The sequence below is a fragment of the Varanus komodoensis genome, unplaced genomic scaffold (genome assembly GCF_004798865.1).
Source record: "Varanus komodoensis strain SLA01 unplaced genomic scaffold, ASM479886v1 scaffold66, whole genome shotgun sequence".
Taxonomy (NCBI): domain Eukaryota; kingdom Metazoa; phylum Chordata; class Lepidosauria; order Squamata; family Varanidae; genus Varanus; species Varanus komodoensis.
Window position 1 is genome coordinate 2,414,155 of NW_025336296.1, and position 26,570 is coordinate 2,440,724.

At 46.8% G+C, this 26,570-nt stretch overlaps 1 protein-coding gene across 1 annotated transcript in view; it reads right to left on the reverse strand.

Moving 5' to 3' along the window:
• Positions 1 to 25,210, reverse strand: part of ADCY8 (adenylate cyclase 8) — a 122,898-nt gene extending 97,688 nt beyond the window's left edge. Inside the window, 1 exon segment of the mRNA XM_044450412.1 lies at positions 24,332 to 25,210. Within this exon segment, the coding sequence (XP_044306347.1) occupies positions 24,332 to 25,210 (879 nt within the window).
• Positions 25,211 to 26,570: the final 1,360 nt, after the last annotated feature.

The window sequence follows — 26,570 nt, forward strand, 5'->3', positions numbered from 1 at the left end:
CTTGACGCTGCAAGGCCACAACCAGTGAAGAACAGAGCAAGTGAGTCAAACCCACCACCAGCTTGCAGGCTACGCAGGACTGGATTTTAGCATTGTAAGCATCCTTTCTCAATCTGCATAAACATGGAGAAATTTTATGCTTGTGTTTCATTTCCTACACCCATATTTTAACCCCCTCTTGAAAAATTGCTGGCAGTGCCACCTGCCGTTCAGCTGAATCATGATAGCCACAGACAATTTGGCCAAACAGACGAGCATTTCAACCTGGCCCTCATTTTGGTGCAGCTGTGCTAAAACTCTTGCTGCCTGGGCACTTGCGCTGGTTCAATATTTTCAAGAGACAAAGAGAAAATCATGGGGGGTGTTAAAAGAAACCTCCCCCAAAGTAAGGGAAACAAGCAAACAAAATACTGGATGGCTAACCTGGCAGTCTTCCTGTGTATTCTCCTGCAATGGGTGTGTTGCTGACCCACTGCTCTGCCTTTGGAGAGATGGAAAGATAAATATTATGATCTCCAGTGAAGAGCACGGTTTATTGCTTCCAAAGGAAAGGTAAGTGGCTTCCCATGGCTTGGATTCTCATCTTCTGAACCAGGAAGGGGTCATTGTACAGTGTTTCCCCCATAGGAGTTCTGTCCCTTGAGGTTAACTGCTGCCTGCAGCAAAGGCCACTGTCTTAGACTGGGTCAGAGGCAACGTTATGACTATTTCTTGGCATGCCTGCACAGGAAATCCAATGTGCTGTATGTTCCCTGTGCTCCCCACTTACCTCCTCTCTCTGCTTTGCATCTATAGGCAGCAAGACACACGTGCAATGGGGTAGGCCAGGGCCCAGGCCTGGGTTTTCGCAGATGGCTATGGCCCTTCCTCGAGCCCCATCTCTTTTCCTGGTGACTGATCATTCAGGGCTTCCCCAGCTTTTGTGCAGCTTTCCCCAAAAAGGCTGCAGCATCTCTCCCAAGACTTAGCTGCCGGCACAAGAGCTTTAAGCTAAAATAGGATGGCCATTTGGGAATGCTTTGTCCCCCTTCCAGTGTCTTCAAAACAGAATTCAGCCCTTGGGCTGAAAGAGGCTTGGACAGGCGGACCGTGTCAGCTGATGGAGCAACCCAGAAGCGGAGAGCCCTTGCTGCCACACCCAGCATCCTTGCTGGAGCAAGTGGCTGTGAAGAGCAGAGTTGCTGCAGTGCGGGATGTACAGAGAAAGAGGGAGGCAGCTTTCGGCCTTGCTCAGGACTTGCCTGGTTGCTGGGCACATGGTTCCTGCCTCCTCACTGGTCTCCCCATGGCTGCCTTTGCATACCTCCCATCCTGCAAGTTTTGGCAGGGCAGGGGAACTCTGCATCCCTACCTGCTCCTGTGGGGGGTGACACCAACTGCCCCTAGTGGTGGCTTCTGGGCGGTGTGTCTGTCCTCTCTGCGGGTGGATGCTGAGGCTTTGGGCACGGGGTCCTGAGGCCCTGCCCCTCACACCTTTTTGGGGCTGGCATCCAGGCCACAGAGCCTCCCATCCTTCAAGTCACCTGCTGTGAGCACGGGCTGCCGAAGGGACACTCTGGGCCTGACAGCTCCGTGTGGTGCTGCCTCCTTTGTACCTTCCAGTGTGGAGGCTTTGACCGGGCGGAGATATCCTGGCTGGGCCAGGTGGCAGTTTTCAGAAGGAGCGGCGCTTTATCAGGCATCCTCAGAGCTAGGCCAGTGTGCAACCTCGCCTCAAGCCCGAGTTAGCTTAGCGCACCACCTGCTCAGCATGGAATTAATCCTGCGTGCTTGCGCTCATATTCTACCTTGCGGCAAGTGCCAGTTGGCGCTGCGGTGAATCCTTGGCTCCACATGCAACTGGCCTTGAGTTCTAATTCTAGTGTTCCAGGTTGAGTGGGAAAGGGGAGCATTGCCTCCCTACCCATGAGACTGTTTATAGGCTGGATGTGCCTTCCTCCTCCAACTGAGCACCCCTAAGATTTCCCTGTCACTAGATTAGTGGTGAACTTTCAGTGGCGTTAGAGCTGGTGAGCCTCCGTGGGCAACTTTACAGTAACTGCCAACTGTGGGGGCTGCACAACTGGGCTTCTAGGGCCCAGTGTGGAGCATGGGCTGTCTTTGAGGCCGACCCATCTCACCTAAGTGGAGTTTTGCAGCCCTGGGGTGGGGCATGGAAAAGGCTCCCAGTACCAGGCTGGGGGAGTGAGAAGTGATGGGCACCATCAGGCCAGTCTTAGATATCTTTCCCAACATTGTTGCAGGTAAGTTTCCAGGAAAAAGTAAAAGTCTACAGATCTGTTTTAAATAAATGTAGTTCAGGTCTTAGTATTTTCTCCCTTTTCCACTTGCAATTTACTATTCTACTTCTCTTTATGTTCTTTTTCAGTCCTGGCCAGCAGCTACCTGAAATACTAGTGATTCTGTGTAGGCTTGAGTGGTACCGCAAAGTTTTCTTCTGAACACAACCCAGAAGACGACGTAGCCCCTAAAACTGCAGGGTTTGGGCCATCCTTGGCTAAGGGTTAGACCTTGACTGCATGAATGTTGCTTGCACATCTTTTCCCACACTTAGCACACTAGCATGCCAGTGACACAGCAAGGGTGGAAATGTGGTGAGCTGGAGCCTGAGCAAAGCTAAAGAAAGCTGAAATGTAAGTCACAAAGAGATTCTACTCTATTCCCAGTGGTTTGAACAGGGAGAAAGGCATCTTTTTTGCTTTTCTGTTTTATGACACTGCAGATATTAACAGCTTGCTTCTAAATAGCCATGAGGAATTAATAAATGAAAGATGGGCCCACATGCTCTGCATTTCTCTCCCCTTTGATCTCAGTTTTTAAGCTTTCCCTCCAACTACGTCCATATATAAACATAGAAACAGAAACAGTCAGAAGGGAATTCCTGGGCCATCTAGTCTGACCCCCGGCTCCAGCCGCCTCCGCTCACGACACACCCACCATGTGGACGTCCTGACTATCCTTGAACACCCGCACCGATGGGGTCTCAACCTCCTCCTGTGGAAGCCCATTCCACACCCTCGGGGTCCTGACAGTCAGGAAGTGCTTCCTGGCATCCAAATGGAACCTGGGCTCGCTGGGCTTTGCTGCGTTGTAACTTGGGGTAATTCTGCAGGCATGTGATGAAAAGGACTACAGTCCACAAAGGCCGGCACGAGATGCTGCAAGTCTTTTGTTGCTGCTGTAGAAAACAAACTATTAGGCATGAACAGTGGCAATACAAAAGCTCCACTTGGTTACCATCAGGATGATGGATGCCTGGATGCGAAAACAGTGGCCATGCAGGCACTCCAAGTCCAAGCAGTGCTGAAAGTCTGACCTGGGCCTCGTCTTTATGCTGCTCTGCAGTGCAGATGAGCTGCTAATCTAATCATTATGTGATACCCGTCAGGCGATTCTTCTCAGAGTATAAAGGGAACAAGTGCATAATCCAGTCTAAAGAACCCATAATCCTTTTATAAGTTACCCCAGGTAAAAGACAGCACAGCAGATAATTTGCACTATATCTTGGGATGAAGTAAACCAAGATTTTTTACCTGCCCCTGAGCGAAAATAGCCTTCTTCCTTTGCTCATTTACTGGGATCATAAAATATGGAGGAGCATTTCAGCTTTTTCGGGAGTGGGGGGCAGGGGGTGCAATTCTGAATTATTTTGGATCTGGAGATGCGACTGCACTGCTGTTCATTTGTTTAAAATCCATGTGCACTCTCACTCTTATGGTCTGTTGCACTTTTGCAGAAAGAGAATGATTTCCAGCCATCCCTCCATTTCCCCTGCCTGCAGCGTTCACAGTTGCTATTGCCTTGTGGGAAACAAGATGGCAGACAGCAGAGGAGAGAAGACAGCAGTGCTAAGAACCTGTTGGATATTTTTTAAAGAAAAAGAAAGAGTTCAGTGCTGTTAAATACGCGAAACCATTTGCAAATTACCCCACAGAATTTGGCTCCAAATACTGGCAGCGTTTGGGGGTCAAAATGGTATGCTGGAGACGATGACACTCAGCTGCACCTCTTGTTTTCATTGGACTCTACCCTCAGTCAGTATCTGGACTTGGGAAAGGCCAATGAGGACCAATAAGCTGCAGCTCAATCTTGATAAAACAAATGCTCTTGGTGCACCTTCTGTCCATTTCAACTGGGAGACTGTAAATCTGCCCTGGATGGGGCTGCCCTCCCCCTAAAGGACAAGGTTTGCTCCTGGGCCACAAGCCCTCCCTGGTTGCCCAGGTGGTTGCCAGAAGCAACTATTATCAGCTCCGGCTGATTTACCAGCTATGCTCCTATTTGGATGAGGGTACTCTTGCCACAGCTATCCATGCACCAGTCGCGTCCAGACTGGACTACTGCGATGCACCTTATGTGGGTCTTCCCTTGAAGACAGTACAGACTCTTCAGATAATTCAAAGCAGGGCACCATGGTTGTTGATGAGGAGCAGTTCTCATGAACACATTGCAGCAGTCCTCCGTCGACGGCACTGGCTGCCTGTTCCAGTCTGGGCTGAATTCAAGGTCTTGACTATGACATAAAGCCCTAAATAGCTTGGGACCACACTATCCTGGGGAGCACCTTACTCCGTACCTTCCCTTCCATCATTTAAGATCACCAGTGGAGGGCCTCCTACAGGTTTCCCTAGGGAGATGATGATGATGATGATGGTGATTACATTTTTATATTGCCCATAGCCAAAGCTTTCTGGGCAGTGTACAGCAATAATCATAGAATCATACACTCAAGTCACCCATCCCACCTCTGACCAGGCCAGACCCTGCTTAGCTTCCAAGATTAGGCAGGATCAGGCACTTCAGGTTACATGGAAGCTACTTTTTCCTCTTCCAAACAAGATTAAGGGGGAGGTTGCGAGGCGAAGGGACTTTTTCGTGGTGGCACCCCAGTTGTGGAAAGTTCTGCCATTGGATATTCATCAAGTGTCTACTGAGTTTTAGGCACCTGATGAAAACATTCCTTTTTCGATGTATCTATGGCACCACTTAGACTATCTATATTGACAGCACTGGTTTTAATTTAAATTTAACTCAATATATTAATTTTAAATGTTCTGTTGATTACATAAGTTGCATTTTATGTGTCTATTTATTATAATATTTTAATTGTATTATTTTATTAATGTTATTATTGATATGTTATTGTAATGGTCACCCAGACAGCATTATGTTAATGGGTGGCTTTCATACAAATTTAATTAATTAAATCAGTCTAAACTTGGTCAAACTAATCTAGACTTAGATTTACCTCCCCTTAGCCCAGGGGTGGGCAACCTCCAGCGCTCCAGGAGCCAGCTTTCCCTTAGAACACACCAGGCATCTCACCCATACCGTCTTGTAGCTGCACAACCGAATTACATGCCGAAATTTGGCAAACGTGGCGCAACAACCAAGTCCACAGTGTGGCTGCAAAATGAGGTGCAGCAAGAGTGTGCATTTTGTTTTAAAAGAGATTGGTTCTCCCAGGATGCTTCCAGGAGTGTGACTTTGCTTAAAATAAGATGCATGCTCCCTGCTCGCCTTTCTTTGTGGAAAAATCACCCGTGGGCACACACACGCTGGGTTTGCTGCCGTGGGCTTAGCGACTAGGGCACACGGGCAGTGCTGGGGGCCAAAGCGGGCACAAAAGAGTCCAGGGGATACAGTCCCCTTGCAGACCATGAACCGCCCATCCTTGCTTCAGGCAATTAAGATTCAAGGCTGGATATATAACATGTTGTTTGGGGTGTTCTTCTTTATGATGTTGGTTTTATCTGATCTTCATTGTCCTTTTTAAAAGTCAGCGGTTTTCTTAACTGTTTGCCTAGGATCTCCTTTTCGGGGAAAATAAGACATTCTGTACACATGGGAATGTTACAGATCATTTTTTAAAAGGTTACTTGTCCCCCTTCTCTCTCTCTCTCTCTCTCTCTCTCTCTCTCTCTCTCTCTCTCTCTCACACACACACACACACACACACACACACACACACCTCTCCCAGTGTAGTATAACAGGAAAGACATAAACAGTGATATATTCCTCATTTCCCCGGCAATTAATTGCGCCAACTCAATTGCATCAGCAATTAATTTGTCAGTTACATTTATCTGCTTCAAGCCAAAGTCTGTTGCAAAACAAGCATCACTGCATATCACAACATTTCTACACATTAAAAAGGGAACCCTCCATAGAAATATGCTTCACAGAAAAAAAAGACCTCAAAAAGACAGGCAGAGCACAAAATTAAAGAATGGGTTCGAGGAGTTGTCAGCTCCTAACAGATGGCTGCCATTACGAGGAATGACAATTGACCATACACATTTGCTTCTCAGTTCATCTCCACCCGCACTCTATTTATCTAAGTAAATCTCATCAGTATTTACAGCATAGAATACGAAGAGCTGTATCCTCAGTCATCGAATAGACACATACATGTGACTCTAAGTCCACTGAATCCTGTTATATCGGATATGCTGGAACTCGTTTGGCATGGGCTAAAAATGTAATTGATGAAAGGTTTCTTCAAACAGTGGCATGCAAGATCTTGAACGTAAATTGCTGCCCATCATGGCCCATCTTGATAAGGTGATACCCATGCTGGTGTTGCACGTTTTGTGTGATAGCCATATTCAGCGGAGGGTCCATGCCACGGACTCTGTTTTAAGCAAATGGTTGCAATCATGCGTTGTTCTGTGAATAAGGAGTGGGATCTAAGTGTGCCCCAGTGCAAGGTCTAATACACCTACATGCTTAAATCCATGCTTGTGCAATGTAACTAGTGCTTGTTAGTGGAATGGGAAAGGGCAGAAATTTGCCACCAAAATTTGCTACCAAGATCACACGTTTCCCTATTGTCTAGTTCCAGGAAGCAAATGTTGGTTTGCACCAGGACAAAAGCATTCGTGCGAATGCCAGGGCACAGTTGGATCCTACCCAAGATATTTATCATTGGCTCTTAATTTAGGAAAGTACGTTTAGTGGTAAGTACGTTGTCTTCACTGCAGGTGGAAGGTCCAGTCCTTGGTATCGCCAGGCAGGTCAGAGACAGACTCTTGTCCAAAACCCTGGAAAACTGCCACTAGATGAAGCAATGGCCTTACTCATTGTAAGGCAATCTTCCATGTCCCTGTGGTCCATATAGGGTTGGGGTGGGGATTTTGCTTGGTTCACATTTTTAAGCAATCAACCCTATTTATAAATACTGCACTATGCAATGGGTTCCCCAAAGAGGCACACCTGGTGCCTACTCTGTATTCTTTTTGGCACCAGGTGAAATCCTTTTTTTATTATTATTTTCCTAGTATGTTAATAGTTAACTCTCTGACTTTAGTTTCAATATTAGTTTAATCCTGCTATGCCTCTGTGCTGAATTGGTTGCAATTGCAATTTATTTATTTTATTCTTTGGCCAGGGTGACTTATTTTATATTGTTAACTTGTTTTATTTTGTTAATTTATAGCATTTTAATTGATTTATTTGTGAGCCGCCCTGAGGCTTCGGCGAATGGGGCAGCATAGAAATTTTCTAAATAAATAAATAAAATTGCTGCAGTTTCATGGTCTTATGTTAATCTCCCTTCTTCTTCTTGGTGCATTTTTTACTTTTGTTAAGTACCCAGAGAGTCTTGTCCACTGGGCAGATAAAAATGAAATAAATAAATTTAAAAAATGTCAATTGGAACACAGTCATCCTTCCAATTGCATGATTCTATGAGTTTGGCAATCCATTTCTTGGCTCCAAAACTGCGTCCAAAAATACACATGAGGGCAGTTGCAAGCAAACATGTGTGGATTTGGGACACTGTGTATGGAAATATGCATGAATTTCTGTTGATTTCTTTAATACGTCATGGATTAATATGGAAAGTAGACATAGTGGACTGACATGAAACTGACCCCAGAAGGAGACCGATTTCTCCACCCCTAGTTTCATATTGCTTAACGCAGCAGTCAGTTTCTTAAAGCAGCAATGAAATGATCAGCACAAGATAAATTATTCCGTGCTTGGTTGGCTAAACTGGACTTTACATCCAAATGTGTTCATGGCTCTAGAACCAGTTTTATAGCCATTTCCATTCTTTCGATGTAAGCTAGATCCTTTCCTGACAAATGTAGGAATCATTTTCTACCAGGGATAAATCCATCGTAAAGTCTTTCTGGATATTACTGAAAATGAAGGATTTTCTGGAGAAATATCTAAACCCCTAATTCAAGTTCAGATGTGATCCAGAAACAACCCATTTCATGGAACTTTTTCCTGGAAATACAGAGGTACACTGGAAGCTGCCTTAAATAATTTAGACGAATTACTGATCTAGCCCAGAAGTCTTTCTGTCCAGCTTGTGCCTTCCAAGCCTTTCCTAGTTCCTGCTTACCTGAATCTTGTGAAAGCTAAGGTTGGGGGGTCTCCAGTGGGGCGGCTATGGACAGCCAGGTGCTCACAGGTACCTTTCTTGGCGCCCAGTAGCTCTCCACCCATCTGGTTTTTATTTTGCCTCGAATGTGTGTGTCTCTTAATGTTAAAAAGGAAAATAACTGGGGAACTCGCTGCACATTGAAGGACTGTTTTCCAGCACCATCTGTATTTGGGTTCAGAAAGGTGCTTTTGGAATGCAGAAACCACTTTTGCCTTCAAATTCTTGACCAAGTTCCATTCCTTTCAGTCTCGCCGTTTTTAGAAATGAGACTTCTGTGGCTGGCCAGAGCCACTTGGCAGCCATTTTGTAACAGGGCAAGGCACCCCCATGGCAGCCATCCTGGGAAGTGCCCATAGTAATACCTCTAAAATCCAAATGTGAACCCAGCCTCCAAAAGGTTGGGGACTCCGTCACTAGGGACTGAGCCTAAGAATGTTTCCCTGTAGACCCCGCCCTGCACTATGAGCTGTGGTTCATCTCCTTATATTTACGTTTATCTTTTCCAATTTTCCTTTGAGAACCTGTCTGACGGATGCGCCTAGGGCTTTGACGAGGCCTCTGAGCAATTCCCACGGGCTGCAGTAGGCAGAACATGGGAGCTGTGAACAGGCTGCAGTACGTTTTCCACCAATGCCCTCTGCTCTCCCTTGCCAAAGGAACTGATCTCTTCTGTTTGTGACCTGTGGATCAGGACTCCTATCCTAATGTGCCCCGATAACCGCAATAATAAGAATGGCCTAAGTGGAAGGGGCACTACGATTTTAGGTTTGCTAGTCCTTGAATAAACGAGTGAGATCAACTCATACGGAAAAGCAGCTCCGTGTTCTTTCCCCTACGACAAAAACTTACAGTACATGCTGAGTCACAGTGAATATGCACAGATCTCAGTTAAGCATTCAGGGCAGCCCACTGCAATGAACATTATTCTCGGAGGGAGAAAGTCCATCATGTTTGTCAGAAGGAGGAATGTAACATCAGAGGGGTCCATCCGTATTCGGCAACGAGACATCCGTGTTCAGCATACGGCAAGTTGAACAGATGGGAAATTCGACACGAGTGATGTCCCCCTCTTGGGGCATAAACACATTTGCTTTGGAGCCACGGCGGATGTCACATTCTTAAGAAATCTGATTCCTTAGAACACGCAGCTACACACTCAGGAATCATGTCTGCATTCATGTGCTTGTTCTTCCCAGGCCTCAGTCTCTGAGATCTCAGCTTTGTGCTCTGCTTTAGTCATATCACAAGCTGCTGCGTGCTCCTTTTGGAAGGAGAATGGATAATAATAGAAGGCATCTACCTTTCCAAAAGCATGATAGGACCAAGATCATGAAACCTACAGACCTGAAACTAGGCATACATCCTGCGGGGACCCCAGAAGTGTTTCTCTTGCTTAGTTCTTTAAATCCATTAATGTAAACATGTAAAAATGTCCATGTGACTGAAACCTGCATCAGCTTCTTCAGCCAGAAGGGAAAATCTCCTCTACCTAGCAAAAGGGTTTCTAGTTCATAGGGCTTCCAGTCTAAAAGCGCAGAAGCAGAGGATAGCGGGCTGAGGGAGAGATTTATACACGGGCCCCTTCTCCGTGAATGGAGTCGGCAGGTCCCCCTCTCAGAGGGCTCTAAGAGGGGCCATGCCCAGGGGCGTGAACAGGCACGATGTCACTGACAGCAAGCACAGAGAGTCCAGTGCTGAGCCACATTAGTTTGCATGAAGCCTTCACTGTGTCAAACTAAGGTCCCTTTCAGTCCAAGCAAAACTGGGTCCTTCTGCTATCTCTAGATGAACAAAATACATAAATATATCTCCCAAAAGTTGAACAGAAAATTATCAGCAAAAACCACTAAATCTGCAAACTTCATGGTCCTCAAGATGTACCAGGAGCAATAGGCCACTGGTCCAGCTGAAAGCTTCTTCTGGGATGGGGTGGGGGAGAAATTGAATAAAATAATAACATTGACCAATGCATTTTGGTGTAGGCATTTTTCAGGGGCATTGAAAGAACAACCACTATTTAAAAATAATGCAGATTTTATCTTATATGCAGAGTCATTATATTTAAAAATCTTGTTTAAAAAGTTGTACTGCATGGAACATATTGCAATGAAAACATCCCCAACAAAAAAATTATTTACGAACCAAGTGCCATAACCAGAGAATGTACATGTTTTTCAATACAGAGCTGAAATTTCCATTAGAAACCTCTAATGGTGGAACTATAAATCCCTTTAAATTCATATACCCCCAAAAAGAATAAGTGATAAAAATATAATGCATTATCTCTCCTTGCAAATAATTAAGAAGATGAGGACATTAATGGTTGTGTCACATATTGCAAACCTTTTAGAAGGCAAATGAAAGCACAGCTTGTGACCTACAGCTGTGCACAAACAACCTATCAAAATGTTCCACCTTGTTTGTGAGCAGAGGAATGAGAGACAATTTTGCCACATTTCTCTAAGGAAAGCACAAATTCCCCAGTGCTTTCTTAACAGTGGGGGGTGCCACTGTCATTAGAATTGGCATAAGCACAGCTTTCCCCCCTTTATCTTCTGTAATTATGCCATGCCAGCAACAACTTGGCCGCCATTTTGCATCCTTCCAAAATTATGCCCCGGCGGCTACTTGACAACTTAGTCATGATACTGCATGTTTTCCAAGGCTTTCTAAACATTCCGATACACATCACTTGCAGGTCAACTGCCCCAGTGAGAAGACCCTGAAAAATACAGTGGCCTCTGCCCAAGCCCCAAATAAGCCACCAAACTGAGTATTCCATGAGATCCTATAACACTCCTCTTCAGAACAATGCTCTCACTATTTCTTTCTTTATACACAAATATGGAAACCATACTTTAAATATGATTTGGGGGGAGTGAGGGCAAATAGAAAAGCAAATTGTTTAGGTAAAACAACTCCTAAAAGCATTCAGTAGGCTAACATATTGTGGCTATACCGATATAATTAAGACCTGCATGACACAACCACGATTCCACCACTACGACTTCTTTAATGTGCATGATGAGAACTGTGAGAGAGGAGCTTCCTGATACGACACAACAGCGAGCCAGAAATCAATACAGTATACAAGGAAGGTAACACGATCTGAAGTACAAGTCATTGTTTTGCTGCAGTGTGTCTAACTGCAAACAATGTGGGGGAAATAGAAAACTCAATGGCTGGAATGGGAGACTGACTTCCTGGAGTTGCAGTGGTATATCAAGTTGGTCAGGAATTCCTAGACGATGGCCTGAGGCTGAAAGTTTGTTTGGTGAGGTATCTGGGACTGTCTTTACTTAGGATGTAAAGCTTACTTGAGACACAGCATGGAATAGGCATGTGTAACACTGACCTCTGTCATTGGTGAGCATTTACAGCCCTTGGATTAGCAAGGTTATAAATAGGAAAACTTGCCTGGTTATGAGAGCAGTTCATAGCAACATATAAAATCATCATTTAGTGACTGAGTTCAGACAACATGGGAACAGTCTCTTAAGGATTGAAGGTGGGTTGCTGAAACATGGGTTACCGTGTTGTCTGAACTCAGCCAAAATAATTAACCATGGTGAAAAACCCACAGCTCACAACCCCACAACAAACCATGGGTTTTCTTTATGGGTTGCTTGTGGTTTACAAGCCATGGTTTGCTACTGCAGCTTGGTACAGACAGCATGGTAACTCATGGAGCCCATGCTCTACTAAGACTCAGCATGTAAGTGTGGATTATTGTGCTATTCAGACCCATTCAATGAACCAGATTAACAAGGCATCTAATTTAGTATTTAGTCTATATTACTCTTCTCAGATCTGGTGCCCTCCTGCTGTTTCAGATCACAACTCCCAGCATTCTTGACCATCGGCTATCTTGGCTGGGGCTGAGAGGAGCGGAAGTTCAAGATATCTGGAAGATGGCAGGCTGGGAAACACAGTTCTTCATCTGGCGATGGTTTCAGATGAGACGTTTTCCCCTCAGCTATACCTGCAGATCGCTGGGACTCTTTCCAAGCGACGCATGTGTTCGCTAAGCATCACTGAGCTGCAGCCCTTACCACAATTTTGTTCTTCTTCACTGGAATCTTCATTTCTGCCAGTCTCTGGTTCCAGAGGTGGATATTGATATCCATGGCCTCAACAGGATGACAGAACCTCAGAGAGGTTGCACAAATGTTGATGCTGTTTATGCCAAAGGGTTAACACACTAATTTTAAATATAGTGTCTAACTTACACTGGGCAGACCAATGGTCCATATATGCCAGTACTAAAGCTGCTGCAGTCTTTCCTGTTAAAGAAACATCCCACGGCTGAAATAGACTGGCAATGCCAAATGCTGGACTTCCATGCATCACCAAGTGATATTCAACCCCCTGCCCACTGTATTTTCCTTGCTGCAGAAACATCTTCTGAGAGAAAGAGAGGTACAGCTGATGGGATAGAGCTAGGATATTTCAGCTTCTTCCTTCTACACAAGTTTAAACAAATATTTACATACTAGATTTGAAGTATTTAAATGGAATGGAACTGTTTTAATAGCCTAGTTGCAATAACTGTATCAGATTCCCAAACCATACACAACTGCACTGGGTAACAACCAAATTCAAGTAAAATATTTTGCACATATATGGGTTATAAAAAGTTCATTTTTAAAACTGTTTTGAGCAGCTCTCCAGACCCATTTGCATCTCACATTAGTCTTGAAAGCCTAAAGCAGGTTCCATTTTGCTTCAAAAGGAGCAGAATTTATCCAATATTCCCCATCCATGAAACATATCTTCTTTGGATTGAGAAAATATAGAATGAAAACTAAATCGAGAATTTGAAGAAGTTGCTTCTAAGGGATGTAAACACCCCACTAGGGGGAGCTTAAGGAAAATGCTGTTATTTCTTTGACTGCAGTGGACAGAAAACATTTCAGCACCAAGGTTTGGGGACAGCTCTCAGTATATCCAACCATCCTTCTCCTAATTATTTTCCCTCTTTCTTAAGGCTGCAATCCTAAACTTACTCATCAAGAAGTAAATCCCATTAGCCTCAATGAGTGTACTTCTGAATAGAGAGACATAGGATTGTGTTATAAATATTGCACTTCCCCGCTTTTTAAAAATTAAAAATAAAGTCTGAACTACATGCAATGGGGATATTGTTTTCAAAACTGAAGGAAGAGATGGCCAAACTGGAAGGCAACCATGGAAGCTCTCAGGAGACATCGCATAACTGCATCTGGAATGTCATAAGATGGCCTGTACAACACAAGGAACGGTTTGAAGACTGTGATTAGTGCACGAGAAAAACTGAAAGCGTTTCTTATTTTGTCAGGATCTCCCTCATGGCTTCTAACTAGGTTCTGTCCTTCAGCAACAAAATCCACGTCTGAAATCAGAGGCTGGGACAACATTAGTCTTGCAGCTGAAAGCACTGACATTTCTAATTTTTCAGCAAAAACAACAACTGCACAACTTTGCTATGAAAGGAAATGCTAGCAAGTCATATTAATGTGAGTGTGGGGGTGGGTAGAGAAAGGGGCAAATTACTGAGAGCAATGGGGGGGATATATATAGCCATTCATACATGCTGTGTATTTTCATGTGTAATCATAGAAGCCATAAGATCATTTTCTGTGAGCAGGTAAGAATATCCCTGCTTAGAAAAGCTAGTACTACATCCTTTATGTGCATTTTTACCATATATGACACTTGCAGACTACACATATGCATTGCTGTTCACACAAGCCAACATCTGAAGTCAACATCAGCGTCAGGTTGACCGCTGTGAGAATGAACCCCTCTGCAAGATTCCTTCTGGCACTGCCGTGGGGCCATACCAAAAACCTAGAAAATGGCAGCCAATGGATTCTTGGAAGGAAAGATGAACTGAATATTGACATGACCATTTTAATTCGTACCATGTTCATCCATTGCCTTGGATCTAAAAACCCTGTAAGCCAAAGTCCATTCATGGGATACTGGCAAAAGTCGGTGGGAGACTATTTTGCCAGCTCCTCCCCTCCCGCAGGTGGCACCACTGAACTGAAGTTTGTTCCAGTATTGGAAGGAGCCCTTCCATTCACAGAAGAGGGTGTTTGAATCCAAAGGCATCGTGCTGGATTTTTAGCATTGCAATGTCCACAAAGTGCCCCCCCAGTCGTTCCTTTTGCATATCCAATGGAAGAAGTTCATCCCTTGCATTTTACTCCGAAAAATGCAAATGCTTGGGTTCAGGGATTCTTGAAGTAAAAAGGGTATCTGTCCCTAGTTGGGCCCCATGTAATGATGATCGGGAGGCTTTCAAGTTAGATTACTCAAGTGAATATTCTATGTGGGGCTGCCTTTGAAGACAGTCCTGGACCTTAATGCAGCTGCAGGAGTGTTGACATGTCACGCCTTTTGCAACTGTACTAGCTCCTAATTGGTTTATGGGCCTAATTCAAACAGTCATCTTTGATCTTTCAGGGTCTAAGTTGGAGGTGGGCTGCATGCAGCCCCTGGACAACATCTGGCCCATGGAAACACATACGCTCAGTCTGCGGTGACGTCTGCCATCCCGTTCCTGCACGAAAGACAAGCAAGAGGGCCCCCGATCGAACCAAGTCAGAACTTTCCCTGGAAGCAAAAAATGATGAAACTGAAGTTGTCATACTTCAAACACCTCTTGAGAAGGCAAGATTCACTGGAGAAGACAATTATGCCAGGGAAATTGTAAGGCAGAAGAAGAGGAAGACCAAAATGGGGTAGATGGACTCCATAAAGGAAGCGACAGCCTTCGGTGCCTAAGGGCTGCCAAAGACAGGGCATTCATGGAGTTGCCACAAGTCAGAGATGACTTGACAGCACGTGACAGCAGCAAAGGAAGAATTTGGAGGGAGGGGGGTCAATCAGTCCAAGTTCCTGCTCAGTAAAGAACTCTTGCGTCTAGATCATCCCTGACAGAGGTCTTTCTAGCCTCTGCTTGAAGCAGAATTCGCCAGCCTTCAAGGCAGCCTGTTGAACAGCTCATGCCATTCATGTGGAGGTTATTTATTTATCTAGAGAACTTCTATGCCGCCCCATTCGCCGAAGCCTCGGGGCAGCTCACAATCATAAATAAATAAACACAATATAAAACAGTATAATTTAAGTCGCCCTGGCCAAAGAATAAAATAAATAAATAGTATTAACAATTAAAATAATGTTTAAATAAAAAGGTCTTGGCCTGGCACCGAAAAACAAATAATGACGGCACCAGGCGGACCTCTCTGGGGAGCGCATTCCATAAACTGGGCACCACTGCAGAGAAAGCCCTTCTCCGGGTACTCACCCTCCTAATTTCCTTCACTTCACGGAGGGTTCCCGGAGAAGGGACTCTTCTGCCGATCTCAAGGGGTGGGAGGGCAAATATGGACGTAAGCGCTCCTTCAGGTAACCAGGACCCAAGCCATTAAGGGCTTTATAGGTCATAACCAACACTTTGAATTGGGCCTGGACTTCAATGGGGAGCCAGTGAAGCTGACGGAGAACTGGAGTCATGTGAACATAACGCCCAGTCCCCGTCAGCAGCCTGGCAGCTCTATTTTGAACCAATTGAAGTATCCAGACCGTCTTCAAGGGCAGCCCCACGTAGAGCGCGTTACAGAAGTCAAGTTGGGAAGTCACCAATGCATGTGTCACTGTTGCCAGGCAGTCGTTCTCCAAGTAGGGGCGCAGCTGGTGGATCACCTGAAGCTGATAGAAAATGCTCCTTGCCATCGCTGTCACCTGAGCTTCCAGTGAAAGCTCTGGGTCGAGGAGCACTCCCAAGCTGCGGACCTTGTCCCTAAGAGGGAGTGCAACCCCATTCAGGACTAAGTTCAATTCCCCTTCCCCGAAGTCCAATCCACCAACCAACAGGACCTCTGTCTTGTCTGGATTGAGCTTCAGTTTATTGGCCCTCAGGCCTGGCGTGGGCGGCAGTGGCGACAGCGCAGCGCAGCGCAGCAGGAGTTCAGGGAGGAAGGGGAGCCAACACGTAGTTCCTTGCCATCCCCAGCCATTCATCCTAGACTACCCTCAGGACAACTGCTTTCCACGCATGCATGCATGGCCAAATGCACATACCCTCTTGGGAAGTTGCTACATGCATCCCTCTGCCTTGAGCACTAAGGACCAAGTGTCAAAATTATGACACTCTGCTTTGCCCCATTTTTTCATCTTTCTGCTGGAAAGATAAGATGGTGCTTTTCTGAGATGCTGTGAAATGCAGGCACTGCTTATATCCTGCTTGATGATCTGGTGGGAATTACTATTACTTTTTAAATAATGTCATCTGTATTTGATTATACCTGATATTTTAACCAATTGTAACTGGCTGTGGTTACTCAAAGAGAACACAAAGCTCCCCTGCACCTTCTCAGAAGCACTCCACTCATCAACCGACCTTCAGGCTGCAGAGAAAGCTTGCATGCTAGCTAGAAAAGGCACAGATTCTGGGGTCTTGGCAAAAACAGAAGAAGGTCTGATACTCTTTCCATGTTCTTGGTTCAAAGAAAGGAGTTACAAGGGCTGGGAACTGATGCTTTAAAGGAAAGTACCATGTCCCTGGGCTGGTTACTGGAGGAAAAAAATCAGACTCTGAAAAATAAATCACCCCTCACCTCACTCTCATTCTCTCTCTCATATATATATGAGACAGAGAGAGAGAATGTAACATGGATTATAAACAAATATTTGGAGTACACCATGGAAGGGGGGAGGGGGGAATGAATAGATTAGAGGCCACAAGTTGTCCAATCAAGTCTCATTCCAGACTAATGACATGTAAGCTCCCCAACCATCCTGAACCGGACAGGCTTGGGAACAAGCTAAGCTCTTCATCCCGCATCCCCAAATCAGGAACAAGCTTAGCTTACTTCTACCCCTTTTAAGCATCCAAACGCAGTTGCCATCAGATCGATCTGTGAGCCTCTTGGCTGGGGATGTCCGAGAAACCTGAAATGGATTCATGTGAGCTGGATTTCTATGAGCTCAACCTGCACATTCTGCAGTGGACAGAATTTCTGAGATGTACGGATCCTTCAGGATCAGTTTTTTAACTTCTGGGGGATTTGTGCAAAGGTGTAAGTGTGCATATGTTGCGCATGCATGTTAATGTGCATCAGTGCAGGTGCATGTTAATGCCAATGCATATTTGCAAGAGGAATGAAATTCCCATACAGTTCCCCAACCACCCTCTCCGGTTTCCTCAGTGAGTGGATGATGGAGTGAAAGGTGCCTGACAATCTGTGAAAAGCAGATGGAACACATTTAACAAAATCCATCCAGTGCTGTTCCAGCAGGTGCTGTGTTGGAACAGCCCTTTCTCCCAGTTTCTCACACACATCAGAGGGTGCCTGACAGAGAAGGGGGCAGAAATTAGACCAAGATCTATTCCTAGTCCTCTCGCTGATTGGCTGTTGATCGAGGAGAGTTTCTGACTGTGGGTTGTCCAACAGCGGCAACATGTTAAGAGCTTGCTTTCCCTAAATTAAGTTGCTGGATAGATGCTTTGGAGAAAATGCTGGGAAAAGAGTTGGAAGTCCAGTCATGGTTCTGGTCAGACCTTCTTGGGCTGAAAATATGCTCAGAGGCAAGAGGGAGCTGTCCCTTAGTTCTTTCTGTTTACCTGGCCACCTGCCCCCAGTTGGTGGACCTCAGGTTTCCAGTAAAGATACAAAGCGGATCCTGCCCCAGTGAATGGCTACCACCTTGTGATTTCTGTATGGGGGGCAGAGGGAATCTGCTGCCTGATTTATTCTGGCACACCCTTTCAGTTGAGTAGAAGTTTGTTTTATGAAGTTAACTGATTCTTCAGATAAATACTGCAGCCCGAAGCATTTACTGAATGTATTAGTTTCATGTGTAATGTGGAAGTCATTTTAAATTCCATCCAGGCGGGATACGAAATGAAACACTGCAGAGCCTTCTGTGCCCCTCCACCAAGATAAACTATGCTTTCCATCCCTGCCACCCCCTCGAGTCAGTCAGCTTGCTGCCAACACTGCTCAGTCCTCATCGCTCTGCTCTGGCCCTCTTTAAGTCCTCGCTTGCAATCCCTCCCACCACTTCTTGTTTTACTTCTACAAATCACGGCATTCCTCCAGTCCTGCCAAAGCCTCCCTCTTGCATAGGGGTGATTCCTTGTTAGCTGCAGAACGCTGGAATGAGCAATCACCTGGAACAAGCAACAGAATCCATGCCTGCACACTGAGAAGAGAGGTAGATCTATTTCCATCTTACTATGTAGCATGAATAGCTTTTCTCCTCCTCTCTCGCTCATTCCATCTGTCCTCTCTGTGGGTTTCTTTCTCCTATCCCATCATCCCCATAAATAACATTGTGGCTTTGCCACTGTTCTGGGCATCCTCTTGAGTTATTTCAGGTGGTCTTTTCAGAAGCAAAGATTATTCATGGAAGTGGAGTGTGATAGCTATTCTGTTTTCCAGGTATTGAGCCCAGTATAAATGTATCCTCTTGCCTCTAAACAGAGACAACCTGAATGGCTGCTGAGCAAATTAAACAGAGACAATAAACACCTTGTGCAAAAATCCAACATTGGGTTTCTGTAAGTGTATGCTCAAGGATGATAGACTAGCAAAACAGTGTCTGGCAGGAAAGCCAGGGTGGAATAGTGATTTGAGTGCTGGACTGGGACACTGGAACTCTGGACTCCAGTCCCCACCTGACCATGGAGCTCACGAGGTGACTTTAGGCCAGCCACAGATTCTCAGCCAAACCTACCTCACAGGGCTGCTGTTGTGAGCATAAGATTGAGAGGAAGAAAGAAGTGGGATATTATATAAAATACATAAATAGAACAGGTAGTAATTTGAAAGGAGAGCTGAGCAGAAGTGTCCTGTAGGCTATGGTGGAAATCCATCCAATCATTCTGCTTCTGGCAGCAGCCGCCAGCCGAATGCCTTGGGGAGATCTTGCCAGACAAGGCATTTTATAAAGGCAAGAGCAATCTTCTCCCCTGCAGTGGATATTCAGAGGATACTCTGAATAGCAGGGTTGCTCCCTGTTAAGTCAGAGGAAGCATTTCAGCCTTGGAAGAGGAAGGCAGAGACCTGATCCTTACCCTGCCCCATGGACAACCACACTGGCTGGCCTCCAAGCTTGGAAAAACCAAACTCTTTCCATGGGGACATCTTGGTGGAAGGAAAGGAAGTTGACTAGACACATCAGCCTCTTCGAGTATTGTTCCCGCCCCAAATGGAAGCACTGCCATTCGACTGCCCAAATAGCCCATCTAGCAAAAAGAACCCAAGCAACTGGAGGACAAAGAGGTGAAAACAACCTTCACCCATCCTCCTGTCCTGACAGCTTCAGCCTAGCAGGGCCCTGGGTACACCAAGGCTTCTATCTCCACAGGAATGTACCCTGAGCTACTGACGCTTCACAACGTCCTGTAGGAGTGGAATCCATAACCTAGCATCACATTATGCGCACAAAACTAAAAAGCAGAAGTCCCCTTCCTAGGGACAGCCTGCTGCCAGGAGGAGATGGACAGAAATTGAAAACCCCATGAGACCAGTATTTGCAAATGAACACGGGACTGAACCACCCCCTGAATTCACACACATGCAGGTAGCTGCTCTCCTGCTTTACATTTCTGGCCATGAAGGATAACAAAGATGTGGATTATTTGTACTCAGTAGAATTTGCCAAGTGCTCGACATTCTAGGTTGAGTTCTGAATAGTTGTGGGGGGGGGGGGTCACTGAAAAATAGTTTTCTCTTCTAATTAATCATAGAATAGTAGAGTTGGAAGGGGGCTATAAGGCCATGGAAGGCAATGCAGGACTCCCGGTCAAGCCACCCCTCTTGGATGGCTGTCCAGCCACATCTGGGTGCCTCTAGTGTGGGAGAACCCACAACCTCCCTAGGTCATGGGTTGCATTGTCATATTGCTATAACAGTCAGGAATTTTTTCTGCTCTTCAGCTGAAATCTGGCTTCCTGCAGCTTGAGCCTGTTATTCCATGACCTGCACTCTGGGATGATCGAGAAGTACTCAAGTACTTTTAAGTACTCAAAGAATCCTATTGCATCTCCCCTCAGTCTTCCCTTCTCAAGGATAAACATCCCAATTCTTTTCGTCTCTCCTCACAGGGCTTTGTTTCCAGGCCCTCCTCTGAACCCTTTCCAGTTTGTCTGCATCTTTTTTAAACTGTGCTGTCCAGAATTGGATCCAATACTCTGGATGGGGCCTAACCAGTTTGAATAGAGAGGAACTTCATGAGATATGGAAGTGATACTTCTATTAATGCATCCCAAAATAGCATTTTATATAGCCACACTACACTGTTGACTCTTATTCGGCTTGTGAGTCCAATTTCAAGTGTCAGCTCAGTTAACAGTGAATGTAGCTATATTGTACATTTATACAGATGGACCCAAGGAAGCAATGGGCTAAGAAAGGATTGCTAGAACAAGTAAGAGCTTGGCCTCCCATAGCTGTTGCTTCCTTTGGTCCGTGCATATGCATTTTGTGGGTTGAGTGAAAAGAGCCTCCCAGATTTTGCTTTCTGGATTCCTTCTTAGAAGAGAAAGATGCCTCCCAAAGCAAGGTTGCCAACTTTTCTTGTGAGTCTTAGCAGGTGATAATATTTCTTTCCTGGATGCCAAAAGCTTCACCCACCAATTCCTGCTGCAGATTCTTTATTTATGTGTCCTGCTTATTAGCCACTCCATAGCGAAGGTTTTGTGGCCGAACGAATCAAAATAAATTACAATCACACACTCATGAAAATTGGTAGATCACAAATAAGGGAAGACAAATCTGATAACAGCACAAGGGTAGAGCATGGCAACCAGCAGCAGATGAAAACAAACGCAACCATAAATCTAAAATTAGACAACCAGAACCCACAAAGCATCATCATCAGGCTAAAGAAGCATTAGAACACCATTGTGAGTGGGAGGACTCCACCTGTCAAGACTCCGCCTGATCCATCCTACGGCCTCCAGTCTGCAGTTAGGGAACTTGTGAATGCTGAGCCCTTACCCTGCCCCCTTGCAGCCTTGAAGTTGCAAATGCACCTTGGAGGGAAGGAATGAAAGGGGGCAAGGTGGAGGGAAGGAAGCTGGAGGAGGCTGAAGACTTACACCCCTTTCCATTACCCCCTCCTCTTTCCTTCCCCTTTCCCAACACTTAATCTAGATGTGTCAAGCAGCCATCTAAATCAACATCACAGTACAAGGAATGGAAGTGGCCTTATGCAGGACATTGAGGGTGGGCATTTAGGATTGTGCCCTGATTGTGCCCTGAAAAACTTTTGTTGAGAGCTCGGTTTCCCCCGATTCATTTCGAGTATTCAAACCCCAAGACAGTCTCTTTGCAATTAGCTCATTCTTTTCAAAGCACAGCTAGCAAGCCACGGCAATGGAAAGACTAGTCTCTGTGCATGAACAGAGGAGGTAGTTGACTGCAAAGTCAAAACTAATTCCAAAAACCTTCCTTTTCAGTCATCTGCTCTGAGGGGGTCCCTCTCACCATCCTCATCCGATGCGTTGGTGCCGCCCTACCCTTGGAAAGCACGCCAAGCGCAATTGTCTTTAACGTCTTTAAACCAATTTCCATGACATTTTAAAATTCCTTCAAAATTAAAACTAGTCTTCAGCGGCTGCCAAAACATACGATCAAATAGGCAGCAGGCACGCAAGCCTTTCTATGTCAAATGCACGGCCAAACTTCACAGTGAAGAGCGGGTGATATCCAATAAACCATTTCTGCTGATGGAACAGCTTCCATCCATGGAATGGAGAAGGGGACCCCCTACAACCCCCTACGGCGTCCCATTTCTGCCCCAGAGTCACACAATGCTCTTGAATGGACTTGGAGTGCAAGGACTACAGTGGGGAGGAGAGGGGAGGAATGTATCATTGTGCCAGTGCAACTCACAACTGGAACTTGCACAATTGGAAACACTGCTCCTAAAAGGATCTGCAGACCCCGTGAATGCTGAAAGGCCACTGTCCACACCTGTCAAGGAGTCCCCATGCCTCTTCTTACACCTCCATAAGGTGCATCTGTCTGACCCTTTGAAAGTCAGCAAAACAATTACTGAACCAAACAAGAGGTTCCTTTAGATCTGGAATTCCTTAAAAAAGTGACATTTCACTGTTTCAAAACAAGTTAAGCCTTAAACCAGAAAGCTTAGAATACTGTCTGCATTGTGTACTTGAGGAAATGTTCATATCTAAAAAGAGAGGCACCACACCCTTCTGGGAACTTGACATCAAAGTGAATGGATCTTTGTTTCAGCTCTTCATGCTCTTCAGCCTTCAGGAACTAACAGCACAAAAGAAGTGGACTGATCTATCCATGATTTTCCTGCACCCAAGGTATGACTGGGTAAAGAATCTTTCCCAGCCCCCCTTAGTTAATATCTGAGGAACAGGAAATTTGGGTTGGGGGCAGTTACAGAGAAAAGAGGCAAGATAAATACATCTCCAAAACTACCTTCCCCAAGCCTAGGACCACCAAGGAAATAGCTGGCCACAACCTGCATTTGATTGATTGCAACTGTTTCAGAGAGGGGGAAAAGTGAATAATCAAGACCAGCACAGAAAGACACCGTTATTCAACAGCTAGTCTGGCTTAACTAGTCTCCTGATAGGGTCTGTGCCCTCAGACACTCCGGCTGATAGCAGGTGGCCTCAGTCGTACAGTCGCATCCTGCTCTCCATCTGCCATTTGATAGGTGTCGGGTCAAAGGAATGAGACTGTTAAAAAGAACGCAGAAGCACCACAGACACAAATGCTATGCTAAACCTGTCTGTGTTTGAACTGATGTCGCATTCCTGAGCTCCAAATCAAGACGCAACAGACAACGAGCAGAAAAGAGGTGCATGTACAATACGGTCATTTCAAGCATCCACCATACGCAAACATTAACAGCAATTAGCCCTTCTGAATCCCATTAAGCTTCCTTCTGAGCACCCATGTATAGGACTGCCCAGTGAAACAGTTCTTCCACTTCATTAACCTTGCTCAGTGGATGCCTGGCAAAACAGCTTTAAGGGCTGTGAAAGCGGCATGTCATGTTTGTGAACACTTGGTGGGGGTGGAGAAGTGTTTAGAGGCACCAGAGCATCCTCTGCCCTCCCACCTTCTAAATTCTGCTTCCAACAGACCATTTTTAAAACCCCAGATCACACCAGAAATCACATCTGTCACCAACACTACCGAATATGAGAACAGAGCGAGAGAGGACAGCGAGAGGTCGACTGCCCACTAGGCGGTGGTGCAAAAGACAAAGTTGTTGGACTTAAACTAGAAAGACCTAACATGAATCCCCTGGGAAGACTCTGGGCAGGTTGCTACTTCTCAGACTGACCTACCACATGGGGTATCATGAGAATAAGATGGGGCTGTGCCCTTGCTTGAGCTCTGCGGAGGACGAGTAGAATAAAAATGGGGTAGTTCAACTTTCTCAAACTGGTGCTCTCCAGACATGTTGGACTGAAGGGGGTTGGATGGATGCTAGCTGTGGCTGATGGGAGTGGTGGTCCAACACCACAGTCCTCTTCCACTGGAGTCTGGTCTGGATGACTCATCACCCCACCTGAATTTTGAGAGGGCTTCGATTTGAGAGGACCCACCACCGGCATGGCAAAAAACAACTTTTCTGTACCTTTCTTCCAAAGGTCCCATCTCCCCCCCCCCCCCGTGAACTCCTTAACCAGAGTCAGAGAGAGCAATGCTACAGAACTCCAGATATTCAGAACGGTAATTCCTCTCATGTTGAACAGGATTACGATAGCCACAGAACATCCCTGCTGGGGTACGACTGTCCTGCCAAGGGAAACGTTATTTCTTTTCCTCTTGGCGGTGCATTGCTGGATCAGACTAGCCCTGTCGTGTAAGAGATGGAGAAAGTCACACAGAAGCCCCCACCCAAGGTATCTCCCCCGGACAGAGAGAACAAACCCACAGGAAGTACCTGGTTGATGGAGGTCACCACCTGCCTGGGGATGACGATTTGCATGACCAGCTGCAGGAGGGACGTGACTAAACCAGCCAAGATGGCCCAGGTGAGCGGCAGTGGCAGCATGCTGTAGGTGGCGAAGAGGGTGAAGAGCACGTAGCCAATGCCGTCCCCGAGGAGCCCACAGCCCAGGCCGGCAGCCAAGATCTGAGTGGCCATGGCTACCCAGGTGACCACCCCACTGTACTGCAGGTAGGTGTAAGAGGTCGTGTCCTTCCTGACCACCACTAAGGCACAGATGACCACCTCGATGCCCGTGAAGAAGCCCAGCAGGATGCCCTTGATGGGGTCCATGGGGGCCGAGGCCAAGGTGAGGTGGAGCAGCAGCAGGGTCAGCTTGGTCAGCACGTCCAGGATGCTCACCACCACCTGTGATTTGCGCCGCTGGCCCAGGAAGTAGCGCTGGTAGAGGCGCTCCAGGTCCCGGGACTTGAAGGAGTTGCGCAAGGTGGGGAATATCACGCCCCGGTAGGTGTAGCCCCAGTTGAGGAAGAAGTCCGAGTTGCTGGGAGCACAGTCCAGATGCAGGAAGCCCAAATCCCCGCTGCTGCTGGTGCGTTCCGGGAAGACTTTGGTTCCCCCATTGTTGTGGCCGCCGAGGCTCTTGCCTGCCGACTGGCGCCGGGGGTGATGGGAGTGGTTGGGGCAGCAGGAGTCCTCGGAGCCCAGCGCTTTGCCTCCGCTGTGCTCCTGGATGAAGCGCTGCTCGGTGATATGGCGCACGGCAGTCTGCCACAGCAGGCGCTGGGAACGTGCCCCACCACTAGGGGGCGTCTGGTTGATGGTGTACAACTCATCACTGTCACTCAAGCAGCGCACCTCAGACAGCTCCATGGCGGGGGTGGGGGCAGAAGCAGGGGAGGGTGTCTCACATTGAAAGGCTGCTGCGCTCCCCCCTACCCTCCTTGGCAGGGGGATTGAGGGTCAGTCTGTTATTGCTGAGGAAGGGGGTCGCCCCATGCCTTCTTGGGCACTGGATGGTCCTTTGCACAGGTGGCCAGCTTTGGATGGCGCTTTCCCATCTGCCCCTCCAGGTATCAGAGTCGTGGGGTGTGGGAGAGAAGAGACCCTTTGCAGACGAGCAGTATGAAGTCCAGCTAAGTGTAGTCACAGCCCAACGCTTCCCAGTCCCCTCTGCTTGATGCTGCAAAGTGCAAAGAGAAAGACCAAGAGGGCCCCAGGTAAGGGCAGTTTGCTGGTACCCATCCTTGCTTCAGAACATGCCAGCCCCCCGTCCTCCTAGGCCAGTGCCGTCTCCACTAAGGACAGCTTTGTAGAGTCTCAGCAGGCATTTTCCTGATCTGCTGCAGCAGGAAATCCTGGGGACCAAAGAGGCTTCCACCTGAAAGTCGGACTTGCTGAATGCAAAGCATGTGGTCCACAACTGACCCCTTGGAGAGGGATGGAGAGGGGGAGAGAAGTGCAGCGAAAAGGGACACCCTGCCTGGCTGCAGTTCTATATATAGTGACAGAGATCAATTTTTGATATATGGAGAGAGAAGATTATAGTTACAGCAACAAGAACAGCATGCAACTTCTTAAGAGCAGGAAGGCGAGGGGCCCGGGAAAGGAGGGGAGACGAAAATTTGCTGATTTCACCCACAGCCACCGAAATCTGTACAGATGCAGCCGGGAGGGCTTAGAGGCGATCGCTGGTTTGCTATAATCCCCGGAGCAGTCGTCTGTTCGCAGCAGCCATCCGTGCAGTAGGACACGGCTTGGGGCGAAGGAAATAAGGGGGATGAAAACCCGAGCAGGGCGCGTCGGAGCTTCCGTCACTCCTGAAACTGACAAGGCTGCCGATGGTCCGGGCGGAAGGCGAGAAGTGAGCCCGACAAGGTCAATGAAGCTGGCGAAGGCTCCGGCTGGCCAGGCGCGTCTTTGCGAGGGTGCGCGGAGTACAGTCCTGCGAGCAAAACCCTCCGGAGCCGGGCAAGAAGAGGGAAAGAGTTTTCCTTTTCTTTCTCGCGATCGGGGACTTGCAGCGATACATGGCCGGCCTGGGGGGAGTGGGGGGGGGGAGCAAGGAGGGGCGGCGTGCAGCCGATCAGGTCTCGCCTACCTCCGCTTTCCCCGCAGAAGAGGCTGGTCTGGGGCTGGCAGCGGAATCCATCGCTGGGCGCTGGAAGCACGACGCGATCCGATTAGACGGTCCTCCTGCTGGCGGCAGCTCCCAGACCCGCCGCCGCCGCCG